We start from the raw sequence: 16,923 nt of genomic DNA, 5'->3' as shown, positions 1-16,923 counted from the left end.
TTTATACCAGATGCAGTTCAATTTATTTTAACCACTTGCCGACCAGACACCGCAGATATACAGCAGCAGGTCGGCGGGAAGGATCGTGGGGGGGCGCGCACACCTATTCGCTAGCAGGGAAGCTGATTCGCAGGGCCGGCGGCCGCAATTGCCGCTGGGCACCCGCGATCGCTCCCCATGTAGACAGAACGGTGTTCTGCTGTGGTAAACACGGCAGACCGCTGTTCTGTCAGCAATCATCACAGGGCTCCTGTCATCCTCCTATTTAGGAACACAGGTCCCTGTGTTGATTACATAATCCCCCCCCCCCACAGTTAGAAAACACTAACTAGGCATACATTTAACCCTTTGATCGCCTCTGGGTTAAGTTAACAAAGTTAACGACACCCCCAGATCAGTTTGCATATCGCAGTGTGAATTGTCAGTTCGGACATGAATCGGATCGCATAGGTGTGAACACCCGTGCGAGCCGATTCCGGTGCGGATCCAAAAAGGGGTCCTGTGCGAGTTTGGTCCGAATGCGATGCAAATTCAGCCATAATCTGTATACAATCTGTATGTCTGAATTCGCATCGCACACATCCCATGTCTGACATCCCATATGTGTGACTCGGCTCTAAGGGGGAAAATCTTCCGGTCCAGAAGGGGTTAAACATCTGCATATATTTCCAGTACACACCATTGCAATGCTTTCATGTGTATTATTAGAAAACATCTGAACACGCTGCAATCACATGGAAATACAATGTAGTAATAATAAATAAGGAATAATAATAGATAGGTATAAAATCACTGTAAAAATGTTACAAATACATGTAAATGCAGATGTGAGACTACAATGAATGGGGGATGGGGGTGTAAATTTATTTTTAGGGTCAGAGGGGCAGTGGCGGTTCTACATTAAATTGCTCCCCGGGCGAGACTCCCTCCCGGCGCCCCCCCCCCCCCCAAAAAAAAATAACATGACAAAACTTCACATCTTGTACACACCACACCTAAATTAGCACTTTTTTTAAATTCGAACTATTCGCACTTTAGTATTATCCACCATTATATATTATATATACCCTTGATTGGTTCAGTATTATATTGCACTTATACACTTTATTTTATATTTCACACAATATATAATTTCCTATTATATAGTTTTTACAACAACTTATTTCATAGATAGGTCCACATCTATTTTCGTTGGTTCACTGGCCAGACCCTCCAACTGGCTATTTTCACTATAATTATATTTTTTATATATACAACCAATATATACATCATTTTTGGGGGTGCATGCACTATCTTGCACTGTATATGTTTATATAAGTTATAGGCTATAACTTATATAAACATATACAGTGCAAGATAGTGCAAAAACAGTGCGCGCACCCCCAAAAATGATGTATATATTGGTTGTATATATAAAAAATATAATTATAGTGAAAATAGCCAGTTGGAGGGTCTGGCCAGTGAACCAACGAAAATAGATGTGGACCTATCTATGAAATAAGTTGTTGTAAAAACTATATAATAGGAAATTATATATTGCGTGAAATGGTGCATTATAGGCAGAGATGTATAGTAACGAAGTAGAACTACTTAAGTACTGTACTTAAGTACCGAAATGCGGTATCTGTACTTTCCTAGAGTAGAATTTTTTTCTCCTACTTCTACTTTTACTTCACTACATTTTTTCGATGATTTCGATACTTCTACTCCGATGTTTTTTTTTTTGTGCTGCATAGTTACTCGTTACTTTTAAAAAAAATTACCACTGCCAGAACAGTAGATGGCAGGTTGCATAAAGCTCAAAAACTGTGTATAATGTATAATGTCATTTGTAAATCAGCGCATACGAAAATAAAGGCTGTGTATAATAAAAGCTGCTATACCAAATCTTTCCAATAAAAAGAAAATATGAAACAAATAAATGGTGCTACAGCGCTTAAAGTGCATCAAGAAACTACTAACAAACACAGGTTAATCATTTGAATAAATCATTTGAAATAATAAAAAACAATATGATGTTCAAACTTTTGACTTCTTTCTTTACAGTAATAACTACATAACACAGTACTTCTACTTCTACTTTCAGTACTTGAGTAGAAATTTTTTTTCAAAACTACTGGTACTTTTTACTTTTAGTACTTAAGTAGCAAATTTTTTGAAAAAACTACTTGCAATACTTAAGTAAAAAAAATGTTGAATACTTTAGTACTTCTACTTAAGTAACTTTTTCTGCGAGCACTTCCACTTCTACTCAAGTCACTTTTTGATCGAGCACTTGTACTTTTACTCAAGTAGAAATTTCGAGTACTTTATACAAGTCTGATTATAGGTGTATATATATATTGATTTGTGATTTTTACGAGAGCAACTTACCTGCAACTGCAAGTATGTGTAGTGACTACTACAGTACAGTGTGTACACTACCCTCCTCGCCTTCCTCGCCGTCGCCGCTGCTGTGTGTGTAGTGTGAGTGTACAGTACTCCTCGGCTCCTCCTCCTCGCCTTCCCCCCGCTAGTTCTGAGCGCGCCGCTGCGTGTGTGTAGTGTACTCTCGGCTCCTCCTCCTCCCCCCCCGCTAGTTCTGAGCGCGGCTGCATTATGCTGCTGCACAATCCCCGCTCCACTGGAGCGGCTCCAGGCAAACTCCAGCCGCCGGCCCGGCTCCTTCAGCAGTAGGGGCGGCAGCAGCGCCGCCCGCAGCAAAGATGATTTTCTTTTTCTCCACCACCACCAGGTTCGTGCCGCCCCCCCCCCACGTGATGCCGCTCCGGGCGGCTGCCCCGTTCGCCCGTGCCCGAAACCGCCACTGCAGAGGGGGGAGGGGCTCCCATTTTTACAGGCTACAATGTATCTTTATGAAGGTCAGTCTCACCTTGTGTCAGTGTGTAGCACACCGTATCCATAGCGACCAACTGTCACTGATTTGGAACAAAGTCCCTCTTTCCTCCTCATTTGTCCCTCATTTTGGTCTGATCTCTATAGTTGGATATAAAATACAATATTTATCTTCCACAAAGTGTTTCCCAGTGATAAATCTTTCATCTAATTTCTAAATTGTTGCATTTGTAGATTTCAAAATCCAATATAAAGTAATAATAGCGGTAAAAAAAGCACTTATGGGTTTAACTAATATATTTTTGTATGATTCTCCTTTAAGGGGGCGTGGCAGGGTGTGTGTCCTATGCCTTGCTAATAGATGTCCCTCATTCCCATCTCAGAAAGTTGGGAGGTGCGAATCCTTCACAGCAGATGAGAGATTTGTAAAATGATTCAGAATTCACAGACAAGAACTGTCATTGTGGTTTGGTCCTGAATTGTGAACCCGGTCCCTTGCGGTAGGGCTGCACCCGCACTACAAGGGTTACCTGCTCAGTTATTATTGGGGAGAGTAAAAGCACTTTACCCCTCCTCCGCTCCCCTGGAAGATGGGGGGCTGTCCACCCCCGCTCCCTCTGTCCTGGAGGGGGAGTGTCCCTCTGATGTAGGGCTATGGACCCTTCATCGGTCTTCATACCATCAGGGCCTTAGACTGCTGGAGTGCGGGGGAGAAGGTGCTGCAGGAACCAGTCTAGTAATGTGGAGGATTGAGGAAGGAAATCTGCTTTTCTCTGCCCCTAGACCTAAACCAACCGTTACCCCTTCCACTGCATGGGCAGCCCTTCTGCAAAGGAGAATTTTCACATTTCCCAGATTTGGGGTTTCACACTTTTTTAGTATCTCAATGCATCTCAGAGACCCCAAATTGTCCCCCAACCTTCCATCCTTACATTGTTATATATTAAGGGGTGGGGCTTAATGATAAAGGGGGTGGGGATTTACAACAATTTTTTAACATTTTCTCCATCTAATTCAGAACTTTTCATTTTAAAGTCTCACTTTAGGCCAAAAAGTTAACTCTGTGAGCAGGAAGCGTTTATTTTTATTGCAGAGGAGACGTACTATGAGGAGGATTTACTAAAGGCCAATAGACTGTGCACTTTGCAAGTGCATACTTGCCAACTGTCCCTTTTTTCCTGGGACAGTCCCTGCAAATAGGAGTCTGTCCTAGGTAATTTATATTGTCCCTGGGAGCGCCTGTTAATCGGGCTGCCCATAAATGTTACGCAGAAGTAGTGCAGCTGAATGGGAGACTTATTCCAACTCTGCTACTGTGGCCTTACGTTTGAAATTCCCATTTTAATTTCCTTTAATTCTCTCTATATTGAGTAGACCCTATAATCTGATAAGTAGGCAAGATCATTTATGCAGAGTGGGCGGAGCTTCAGGGAAGTGGGTTTGGAAATTGATAGCTGTGCTGCAAAGTGTCCCTGGAAATTTTTTTTAAATGTTGGCAACTATGCAAGTGAAGTTGCTTCAAAGTTTTGTGAATGAAGTAAAGTAATACTTTACAAAGAATAGCCAATCACATGAAAGGAAAATAAAAACAAAAACATCATTTTTGCTTGCACATGATTGGATGATGGAAGTCAGTAGAGCTTCTGCTAGTTTACTAAGCTCTGGAGCAACTGCACTTGTAAAATGCACATTCTATTTGTCTTTAGTAAATCAACCCCAATGATTCTTAGCTGCCCCATAGAAGCTACTAAATAGATGCCAGGATCCCTTTTCCCAGGAGTTTCCTTGCAGCCAAGCACACAATTCTCATCACTCTTCAGACTCATAAGGCCTCATTCACACCGGAGGTTATCAAAAGCCGTAGCTGTAGAGGAATTTTTCAGCATGTTTGCAGTAGTGTTTTTCAGCGTCTTTTAGTGTTTTTCAGCTGTAATGTTTTCTAGCAAAACTATACAATACTATATACAATACTATATACATTACTATATACATTACTATATACAATACTATATACAATACTATATACATTACTATATACGTTACTATATACATTACTATATACAATACTATATACCATACTATATACATTACTATATACAATACTATATACAATACTATATACATTACTATATACGTTACTATATACATTACTATATACAATACTATATACCATACTATATACCATACTATATACATTACTATATACAATACTATATACATTACTATATACGTTACTATATACATTACTATATACAATACTATATACATTACTATATACAATACTATATACGTTACTATATACCATACTATATACCATACTATATACAATACGATATACATTACTATATACAATATTATATACAATACTATATACAATGCTATATTCAATGCTATATACAATATTATACTCCCACAAAAGCTTATGGCTCAAAAGCCGAATTTTTTGGCATTTTTAACCACTTGCTATCCAGCCACCGTACTTATACTGCGGCAGGTCGGTTCTGTCCTGCGAATCGACGTACCTGTACGTCGTTTCGCGGGACCGCTAGTGGGGGCGCACGCATGCACCACTGGATGCAAGTACACGCGCCGATTGGCTACAGGGAGAGCCAATCAGTGGGTCTGGCGGCCGCGATGTCCATCGGGCACCCATGATCGCTCCCCGTGGAGACAGACTGGCAGTCTGCTGTTGTAAACATGGCAGACCGCTGTTCTGTCAGTAATGAACACAGAGGATCCTGTGTTCCTCTTATTTAGGAACACGGATCTCTGTGTTAATTCAGCAAGCCCATCCCCCACACAGTTTGAAAGCACCCCATAGGTACACAGTGAACCCTTTTTTATTGTCCCTGGTGTTAACTGCTTCCCTGCCAGTGTCATTAGTACACTAACAGTTCATATTTTTAGCACTGATTACTGTAGTAATATCACTGCTCCTCCCAAAAATGTCAAAAATGTCAGTTAGGTGTCCGATCTGTCCGGCGCAATGTCGCAGTCCCGCAAAAAAAAAAAATCGCTGATCGCCACAATTACTAATAAAAATAAATAAAAGTGACATAAATCTTTCTCCTATTTGTAGACACAATAACTTTTGTGCCATCCGATCAATATACTTTTATTGGGATTTTTTTTTACCAAAAATATGTAGCAGAAGACACATTGGCCTAAAATGATGAAAAAATTAGATTTTTTAAATTTTTTTTTTATTGGGAATGTTTTATAGCAGAAAGTAAAAAAATATTGAATTAAAGAATTGACGCTATTTTTTTTGTTTATAGCACGAAAAATAAAAATCACAGAGGTGACCAAATACCACCAAAAGAAAGCTCTATTTGTGGGGAAAACGGACATCAATTGTATTTGGGTACAGCGTCTCACGACTGTGCAATTGTCAGTTAAAGTAATGCAGTGGCGTATTGCACAAAATGGCCTGGTCATTAAGGGGGTAGAGCCTTCAGGTCCAGAAGTGGTTAAGCTTCTATCAGAGTTCACAGCTGAAAATCTCCTCTCAGATCCCACTAATTCTGGGATTTTTTTCCAGCCAGAAAACCTCCCCGGCCAAAAACTGCTGATAAGAGCCTGTGTGTGCATGGAGACATAGGAGAACATGGGGGGAGATTACTGGCTGCAGAAATATTGCAGAGATATTGCTGAGTGCAGCAAGGCCGCTGCTTCACCTTGTTACTGGCAGTGAAGAAGACATGGATGAACTATATTAGATAAGCTGTACTGTACTGTACAACACTCTCCAGGGCCCTTCCTGGTACCCCCTTTGTCCCTATTCTTCAGGGTTCTCTACGCAGCACCCCCTTTACTGTAACTCTGTGTGAGCTAGCTCACTGATCCTCTGACTTCACTGGAGCGGTCCCCTTCCTGGGCAGACCCTTTGGCAAGTCCCGAAGTACTCACGGACACTGTTTTTCCTGGAAGACTCTTCCAGCAGCTCCACTGTCAGCTTCACTGGATCCTCTGCAGCTCAGCTCCGCACCTGGTTCACTAGGCCAACTGCCTAAGACCACTTTCCTCAGACTCAGTAGGAGGAGAGACAGTTGTCACCCTCCTCCTGGGACTCTGCTTCCTGCCAAAGACGCCCTGTCACATGTGCTCTCCGCTTTTATTAACAATCCCATGATGCACCTCTCCAGGTGCCAACCCACTGAGACAGTTACAAAAGCTTGTGCATCATTGGCCAGGTTTCCTCCACTGTCCAACATGCCTCCCTATTGGATGCAGTGGGGACACTCCCTCAGACCAGATGAATACACACTGAGCACAGAGAGCAGGCCTAACTAAAGATCAGGCTCCCCTGATAAGCAGATGAAGCAACTATGGTTTTCCTGCTGCTTTCCTATTAAGCAAGAAAAACCAAAACTATATCCTCTATCTAGCACCTGACTAGGAGGGTGCTACACTAACCTATTAGAAAATCTAAGTATAAACCACAATGAATGTAATTGCATAATAGAGCCAACTCCAGGAAAGTAAAAAAAAAAAAGGTCCACCCTTGCAGTGTAGGTGTGGGGAGGGGGAGGGGGAGAAACGGCCTCTTTACCTTATACCATGTCCCAGCCAGCTCCAGTGCTCTCTTCCTCCACACAAAGTCCTGACATCATCACATACAATACAGGGACATTAACCCTGTATAGTATGATGAGGCGGGAGTGTGGCACAGCCATTAACTTACATTGAAGCTGAAGGGGACAAGTCACAGCACTGGAAGAAGCCTACAGGAGCAAGGAATAAGATAAAGCTGGCTACATATAGATTGAGATTTGCCTAGTTCAGTAGGGAACAGCTGAATTTCAATCTGAGTGTAGCTCCCCCTGGTAGAAGCCAATCATTAGATCAGCTTCTGTTGAACAGGACTGCTGGAAAACCTTGTTTAGTCAGCGGATTGCAGTCAATTGGCTGCAGCACTAATCCATGTATTCTGACAGAAGGGGGTCCCCATTGTCAGAATACAAGGCCCCTGAATATTCCCGTATCCACATCACTTGTGTGGATGCGAGAACCTATCAGCCAGCAATCTGAACAAAAAAAAGCTGTGCATGTGTACCAGCCTAAATGATAAATTCACATTTTAGAACATGTTACACTAGTGTTACACTACGTGGTCGGCGAAACATGTCGGACCTTGGTGACCCCATGACTCTAATATTTGGTTCATAAATTCTATGTATTTACATATTTTGTATAGTGTTTATGCCTTTGGATGCCTTTGCATCTGTGCTTTTTGAAATGTTTGTACATTCTTGTCAATAAAATTTATATTTTTTAATATTGGTATCCTAATTATCTATTTCTATGCCATCTAAATTCCTGCCTTAAAAGTCCCAGGTTGGGTGATCCCTCACTGTATATTCTCCCTTGTGGGGCCTATACAGGGTTTGATGCAGTTGCGGGACGCCCTTACTATCTTTTTTCTCTATGTTACACTAGTATTTAGGATGTAAGCTGTTCTATTTGCCCCCCTCTCCTCCCTTAGGCCCCCCCCCCTCAGTGTGACAGCGGGCAGAGATTCTTCTCCCCTTATCCGTTGTCACATTTTTGAAAACAGCATGGCTGTGCAAGTCTCCATCCACACAGCCACATCATTAATTCACAGGAATCTGTGAATGTAGAAACTACAAGACCTGTCCCCCATTGCAGCAGACAGACTTGTAGTTTAAAGGATCTGCCAGCACACTGACCAGCTCACCCGTATTTTATTCACACTGCCTACAGCTTTGCAATGACAGCCTGTGCAGAGGTTTGGGCACAGAGCTTTAGGCAGTGTGTGCAGGAGCCTGACATTGCACACACAATCTGCTGATCATGGGTGCAATATTTTGTAGGCTTACTGTATATTACATAAACCATACCCCTTCACTCTACTTCGTCCACTCCTGACTGCTGCACTCTGTACAAAATCTTTGCTCCTGACCCTTACACTTTGTAATTTATCTAATCTTGACCTCTGCACGCTATACCTAGGTATAATGATCAGGTGTGGGTAAGATGATTGGTCATGCATAAAACAGGGTGGGGGGGCACCTTGGCACTTGATGGCCTTGTCCCGGCACTGCTTACACAGACACACTGTGCTTCACCTTCTACAGTAAGTAGGCACCTGCTAGCTAGTAAGAGAAACAAGGCATGCTTCTCCCTGTCTCTCTACACAGCCCATGACATTTCCTGTACTATGTCTGCAACCTCTGACCAGCTCCTGTATCCTGTCCACGGTCTCTGACCAGCTCCTGTACTGTGTCCGCAGCCTCTGACCAGCTCCTGTATCCTGTCCGCGGTCTCTGACCAGCTCCTGTATTCTGTCCGCGGTCTCTGACCAGCTCCTGTATTCTGTCAGCGGTCTCTGACCAGCTCCTGTATCCTGTTCACGGTCTCTGACCAGCTCCTGTATATTGTCTGCAGCCTCTGACCAGCTCCTGTACCGTGTCCGCAGCCTCTAACCAGCTCCTGTACTGTGTCCGCAGCCTCTGACCAGCTCCTGTATCCTGTCCGCGGTCTCTGACCAGCTCCTGTATTCTGTCCGCGGTCTCTGACCAGCTCCTGTATTCTGTCAGCGGTCTCTGACCAGCTCCTGTATCCTGTTCACGGTCTCTGACCAGCTCCTGTATATTGTCTGCAGCCTCTGACCAGCTCCTGTACCGTGTCCGCAGCCTCTAACCAGCTCCTGTAGTGTGTCCGCAGCCTCTGACCAGCTGACCAGCTCCTGTACTGTGTCCGCTGCCTCTGACCAGCTCCTGTACTGTGTCCGCAGCCTCTGACCAGCTGACCAGCTCCTGTACCGTGTCCGCTGCCTCTGACCAGCTCCTGTACCGTGTCCGCAGCCTCTGACCAGCTCCTGTACCGTGTCCGCAGCCTCTGACCAGCTCCTGTACCGTGTCCGCTGCCTCTGACCAGCTCCTGAGCCGTGTCCTCAGCCTCTGACCAGCTCCTGTACCGTGTCCACAGCCTCTGACCAGCTCCTGTACCGTGTCCGCAGCCTCTGACCAGCTCCTGTACCGTGTCCGCAGCCTCTGCCCAGCTCCTGTATCCTGTCTGCAGCCTCTGTCCATCTCATGTCTTTTATCGTGTCTGCAGTCTCTGAGGGGGAAAACGCATTATATAGACGCATTGTACTTGTGGTGCCATTAATTGTTATTGGCTCCCCACACATGGCCAGCAAATGTTTTTTTTGTCATTTGACAAAATACATGTCAAACATGCTAAAGTGCATTGTAGAAAAGAACCGAGCTCTGCACCAGAGTAAGCTGAAGGAACTTCTTTGCTGCATTTATCAAACATCAGGAAGCCTATTCAGGTGAAAGGGCCTCCCTATGCAGTCACACAAAAAAACACATAAAACCCATGCACTACACCGAGGTGTGAGTGGGGCCAAAGGGTTGGTCTGCCCCTAAGATCAGTAATTCTGAACCAAACGGTTACTTAAGCTAACCTTCTAGGGCAGTGATAGGGAACCTTGGCACCCCAGATCTTTTCTAACCACATTTCCCATCATGCTCATGTACTCTGCAGTGTAGGTGAGCATCATGGGAAATGTAGTCCCAAAACATCTGGGGTGCCAAGTTTCTCCATCACTGTTCTAGGGTCTGTGTAGAAGGGCTTTTGTTTGCTTCAAGTGGGTTTTGCATTCCATACAAGTCTATGCACTTGAAACAGATCAGACTCAGGTCAGAGGGAGGTAATGTGCGGGTAGAATGCACTTCCAATGAATTCTGAAATATCTCAGAAGCATCTTCCACCAATGTCACACTGATACCATTGCTACAAGGAATATAGCTGTCATATATAAAGGGGGACTCTAGTGGCATAGAGAACAGGACTTAATATGGACAATACAAACGGCCCAGTTTTTTTTAACTACTTCACTATTGCCGTATGATTTAAGTGTTGGTTTACACTAGAATGCAGTGCGGGAAACCTTCATATCGTGTGCATTTCCCTCACTGTGTTATAAAAGCACTGCACTTGCAATCTGCAGTGGGTGTCAGTGCAATGCTAATGACCCCCCAAATGGAGGTGTCACATACACGGCATTTGACTGCACCAGATTGCATGGGACAATAGTACCGTGCCATCCAGTTGCTGTGCATGCACTACTTTTGGTGCAGTCTGGTGTGATTTAAAGTCCATTCAAATAAATGCTCTGAAATCGCATTGCACCTGGATTGTATGTGAATTGTAGAGGGACGCAAGAACCTTCCTGTGAGATTCATGATGTGAACTGACCCTGAAACAGAGGAGTGGTGGACATGTGATTCTGAAATGCTGGTTATAAATGGTTCCACAGAAAACCCCATGGGCAGCCAGTGTGTATATGAATTACTGTCATCTGAACTCTCATCCGAAAGCACAGATCATATACACTGTACAGAGCCAATCAGAGTGACTCTGTACCTTGTGACTGCTGTCATGACCAATCACAATGATTGCAAATGTAGGGTTTACATTTAAAGTGATATTGCATTAAACATTTTAAAAATACAGACATGGAGAGTTTTTAAGGGAGATGAGACCTAATTGTTTCTTCTATCAAAAGTCCCCCCCCCCCAACCTGTCAGTAGTAATGTACACTGAGCTGTGCTTGCACACATCAATGTACCTTATGGCACCAGATCTATGCTACGGTGATTTGGCTCCTAACGTCATTGCAGCCTGGCCATTGAGGATGAACACACAGAAGCTGTATGAAAGATTGGGGGGAAGATGGAAGTAGCTGGGATCGGGGATTGAGCAGCACTAGAGGGCACATTATGGAATAACCCACCTAGGGGGCACCTTTTAGGTAAAAAAAGGAGTTTCCATCCCCTCCCCCTCACTAAGGAGGAAGAGGATTTATCAATAAAGAATTGTACACAGATTTAAGGTGGAGGGTTTAACCTCTTCCCATCCGGCTCACAGTAATGTTACTGCTGGTGGGATGTCCAGGCACCGCCACATACATGTACTGTATGTCAGCAGCCAGTTTCCGGGTTTAGGGCACGCATGCCGATCTGTGCTGTGAATCGCTACAGCACAAGTTTGTCAGCCGGTCCCGGCCAATGATTTTGGTTGCGGACTTGTTGATCGACTGTAGCCAATCACGGCATAACTGGGCTATTTCCTAAAAGAACTGCCAGATATGTTAGTAAAAGCAGCACATATTACACACATTACACTTGTTAGGCACATAGTTAACCCCTTCCCAGCCAGTGTCATTAGTACAGTGACAGTGCACAGTTTTATATCACTGTATTAGTGTCACTAGTGATGTCAGTGTCAGTTAGTGTAACTCCCAGGGAGGGTCTGTTAGTGCTAGATTGTCCACCACACTATCAAAGTCCCGCTATAAGTATCTGATCACTGCCATTACCAGTATAGCAGCATAGCTTGCTTAAATACCAGAGTTTGTAGAGACTATAACCTTTACTCAAATCAATTAATATTCACGTATTGTGTTTTTTTTTTTTTTTTATCAAGGAGGTAGCAAAATACATCGGATAGTAAAACCATAAATATCTAACTTATAATAAATAATAAAACAGACACCCATAGCTTGGAAATAAATTGGCCGCGGCCGTTTATTATTGGTTTAAAATAAATAATAAATAATAATACCAGTTAACTTATTAAAAACATTCAGACAGCCTAGCCAATACAGCTCAGGCTGTATCAATAAATAAATAAATATTTTTTTCACATAACTCCCACTTTTAACAAGATACCACCAGTCCCCCTTTACAAAGGTGACCCACCACATAATAACAGCCGCGACATAAGGGGAGGGGGGATGGGAAACACACAGCTTGATATCCTCTGAGGCGATTGAGCCCCCTTGCAACCGGACCCTCCTTATATAGGACCCCAGGGGTATTCCAGAAGCTTCCTCAGGGGGTCACGTGTACACCACAAGTGAGCCTATCACCTGCCAGCACATGTGATCCCTCCTCCCTCAGGCAATACTTCCCGCTTCTTTTCCATGAGGAAAATGAGAGGGAAAAAGCCCGCCTAAAAAACTGACTAGAAACCTAATCATTTTTCCCCCGCCACTTCTCCCATGAGGAAAAATGGGGCGTATAAAATGCCCCTTTTCCTATAATTTTACACTAAATTTATGATGAAATCTGATTTTTAATGTTTTTATTGGATATGTTTTATAACAGAAAGTAACAAATATTGTTTTTGTTTTTTTTTTCAAAATTTTCGGTATATTTTGTGTATATAATAAAAATAAAAAAAACCCCAGTGGTGATCAAATACCACCAAAAGAAAGCTCTATTAGTCCCGGTTCACACTTCTGCGATGCGGGAACGCTGTGAATATGTTCCCGCATTGCATCCGCACCCCTGGCAATTCACGATGCCATATGCGATACACAGGGGGTGTCCATTAAAAGTTAATGACACCCCCAGTTGAGATCGCATATCGCAATGCGATCTGCAAGTTCGCACAGAATCGGATCGCACTAGTGTGAACCACCATGCGATCCGATTCTGCTGAGGATAAAAAAAGAGTCCTGTGCGTGTTTAGTGCCATTGCGGTGCGAATTCAGCCATACAAACTGTATGGCTGAAATTTGCACCGCACAGAGATAGCATGTAATTTAGGAGCAGTGCGCTCCGAATTACATGCGATCTCTGTGATCGCTCAAATGTGAACCGGCCCTTAGTGTGAAAAAAATTAATATTCAAATAATTCAATTATAAAGATGTCATTTGGGTACAGTGTTGCATGACGGAGCAATTGCCAGTTAAAGTATATTGGGTTGGTGAAATTCTCGCGCTGTCACTCTATATAAATCCTTAATTCCTTTAAAGCTGCAGGTACTGTTATTGGTAACCTACGCAATTCAGAAATTTATAACAGGGGGGAGTACCGCGCTTAAAAGGTGCTTAGTGCATGTTATTCATACTAATTACATTTAATAAATACATTTACTTTCAGTGCTTTCAAATGTTTATAATAAATCCCTTGGGCTAAAATTATATAGATATTCTCCAGTGCATAAAATTATATAAATATTCTCCAGTGCATAAAATTTAAAAAAATTCTCATTAATAAATAAAATATTTCTTACAAGTGATGTAAATATGTGCTATAAACAATCCTTAAATATATCAAAAATTGTTAAAATAAAGTACCAGTGATAAATTATGTGCTTATAAGCTTACAATAATTAAATAATTCAAAAGTGAAAAAGTGCCAAAGTGTCCTTATATATATAAATAAGGTGGTGTATATTCAGACGCCTTTTCTTTCCCAAAATTCATGCAGGTGCTCTTCCATGCAGTGGCCACTAGGTGTCCTAAGCGCTCACCTCAATTGGCTTTATAACCAGCTTTGTATGGTATCATATGTGATATTTCCTCCTTTTCTATGGTTGATGGATCCGGTCACTAATTCTCACACTTATCCCTTTTCAAACGATATTCCAAGGGGTGTGTGTGGAGCCTTTGAATCTCCAAAATAAATGGGGCCACAATAGTGAAGTACCGTTTGGTGATTTTATTAAAACAGATTTAAAATAACAGACTCACATTTTCCTTCTCCCTGGAAGAAGCTGTGTGGGCACGCAGCGTAACGCGTAGGACGCCAAACCGTAAGTGACGTAGCGACAATACGATTGTTATGCATTGGGAAAGACGAAGGAAAATGTGAGTCTGTTATTTTAAATCTGTTTTAATAAAATCACCAAACGGTACTTCACTATTGTGGCCCCATTTATTTTGGAGATTCAAAGGCTCCACACACACCCCTTGGAATATCGTTTGAAAAGGGATAAGTGTGAGAATTAGTGACCGGATCCATCAACCATAGAAAAGGAGGAAATATCACATATGATACCATACAAAGCTGGTTATAAAGCCAATTGAGGTGAGCGCTTAGGACACCTAGTGGCCACTGCATGGAAGAGCACCTGCATGAATTTTGGGAAAGAAAAGGCGTCTGAATATACACCACCTTATTTATATATATAAGGACACTTTGGCACTTTTTCACTTTTGAATTATTTAATTATTGTAAGCTTATAAGCACATAATTTATCACTGGTACTTTATTTTAACAATTTTTGATATATTTAAGGATTGTTTATAGCACATATTTACATCACTTGTAAGAAATATTTTATTTATTAATGAGAATTTTTTTAAATTTTATGCACTGGAGAATATCTATATAATTTTAGCACAAGGGATTTATTATAAACATTTGAAAGCACTGAAAGTAAATGTATTTATTAAATGTAATTAGTATGAATAACATGCACTAAGCACCTTTTAAGCGCGGTACTCCCCCCTGTTATAAATGCCAGTTAAAGTAGTTCAGTGCTGAATAACAAAAAATGCCCTGGACATGAGGGGGGTAAAACCTTCCGATGGTCAAATGAGTCATTGTTTGTTGGATTTTTTTTTTTACCCCCCCCCCCCATCTCCATTCTGTCTTTTTATGTCGGCTGTATATTATTGTCTCTGTCTCCCTGGTCCTGCACCTTAACCCCTTCATCTCCATCCTCCCACTGTATGTGACCTGTAAATTAACCCCTTCACTTCCCCCTCCCTCTGTATGACCTGTACATTTAATGTGCTCTATCTATTGTACTATGACCAACTTCCATATTTTTAACTACCTCAATGCCAGCATGCTTCTTCATTTCCCCAAAAATTGAGGTAAAAATGAGATCACCTTGGGGTGTCTACTTTCCAAAAAGCGTCCATTCCTGGTCTGTTATTTCCCTCCTGGAATTTCTATTTGATGTGTTTATAACAGAAAGTTAGGGAAATCTTTTTTACTTTTGTTCTTTTTCTTTTATAGAATAAAAAATAAATAAAATCCACCAAAATAAAGCTCTATCTGTCTAAAAATAATATAAAATGAATGTGGGAACAGCGTTTCATTACTGAGTCATTTTAAAAGTATCCCAGCCCTGGAAAATGGTCTGATAATGAAGGATTATGACAGGCTGGTACTCAAGTGGTTAATCTGGCCACATATGTTACAATCTGATCTCACAATCTCCTTCTTCTAACAGTTCTGTGGATTCAACTTCTTTCTGATTGGATACAAATGTAATTGATTGTTTATACACTTATATTACTAGCCACTCCCATCCTGGTAATGGGCACTAATAGGTGACCCCCATTTCCCAGCATTGTCCTGAGTGTGTCTGGATGTCAGTGGGGGGTCATTAGATTGTAAGCTCCTTCTCTGGTGTAGAATGGTGTGGAGGGTTCTCTGTAGATCAATAAGTAGAGATCCCTCCTGTGATTGGTCTCTGGGATTTCCTGTGGATCTCTCCCATGCCCGGTATTAGGAGATGATTGGGGGGATTTGGGGGATTCCTAGAATTCTATTGGTGGAATGTCTCCAGATTTCACTTTCACTTTGTGGCTTCTCATCTCCAACCTTCGTTCTATTATTCTGCCCGGTAACTGCTGATCCTCTATGTAATCATTTTCCTATTGGATAGAGAGGAAGTCTCCGCCAATCAGCACAGAGCTCCGCCTTCCTGTACACAGAGTGTCCTGAGCTGGGTGAGGTGGAAGGTGTCGTGTTTTGGGGTCTCTATAGAGGAGAGCGGGGAGGATGAAGATGATGACCCCCCTCATCCTGATTATTCTGGGGGTGTCAGGGGTGGAGTGTGGTAAGTAGAGGACAATATAGATGACATCTTGTCAGTGGGGGAGGGGGGATGTATAGAATGGTAGAAATCAATGTTTAGTGATAAAGGTAGAAGTATTGTGGAAGTGACAACCATGTCCTGTCTGTGTGAAGATGACAATACGGCTCTCCAGGCTCTGAAGGATCTTTATTGATCTTGTGTACGGAGCTGATGATGGACGGAGAGGTCGGGGGGTCAGAAGACATTACAATGTATCAGCTGACAATACATTTCACCTTCTCACTCATCACACCTATTTCCTGTTATACATCTCATCCTGGAGGGGGCGCTGTGCTCAGTCTCATCCTGGAGGGGGCGCTGTGCTCAGTCTCATCCTGGAGGGGGCGCTGTGCTCAGTCTCCTCCTGGAGGGGGCGCTGTGCTCAGTCTCATCCTGGAGGGGGCGCTGTGCTCAGCCTCATCTGTCAGATGGGAAATATAACTAAGAGT

General features: G+C 42.6%; 1 protein-coding gene across 3 annotated transcripts in view; it reads left to right on the top strand.

Annotated features, from left to right (window-relative positions):
* The window catches only part of LOC309560897 (class I histocompatibility antigen, F10 alpha chain-like), a 401,810-nt gene that overhangs the window by 290,187 nt on the left and 94,700 nt on the right, over positions 1-16,923 (top strand). Inside the window, exon 1 of one of the 3 annotated variants that reach the window (XM_082264586.1) lies at positions 16,325-16,456. The exons of the other annotated variants lie outside the window; for them this stretch is intronic. Coding sequence (XP_082120712.1) covers positions 16,399-16,456 — 58 coding nt within the window. The 5' untranslated portion in view covers positions 16,325-16,398. Of the gene's footprint in view, positions 1-16,324; positions 16,457-16,923 lie in introns of those variants that run through there. 3 annotated transcript variants of the gene reach the window in all.

The sequence above is a fragment of the Pelophylax lessonae genome, assembly GCF_965119305.1.
Source record: "Pelophylax lessonae genome assembly, chromosome: 7".
Lineage (NCBI taxonomy): Eukaryota > Metazoa > Chordata > Amphibia > Anura > Ranidae > Pelophylax > Pelophylax lessonae.
Note: the sequence above shows the minus strand (reverse complement) of the source record. Positions and strands in the feature narration are given on the sequence as shown.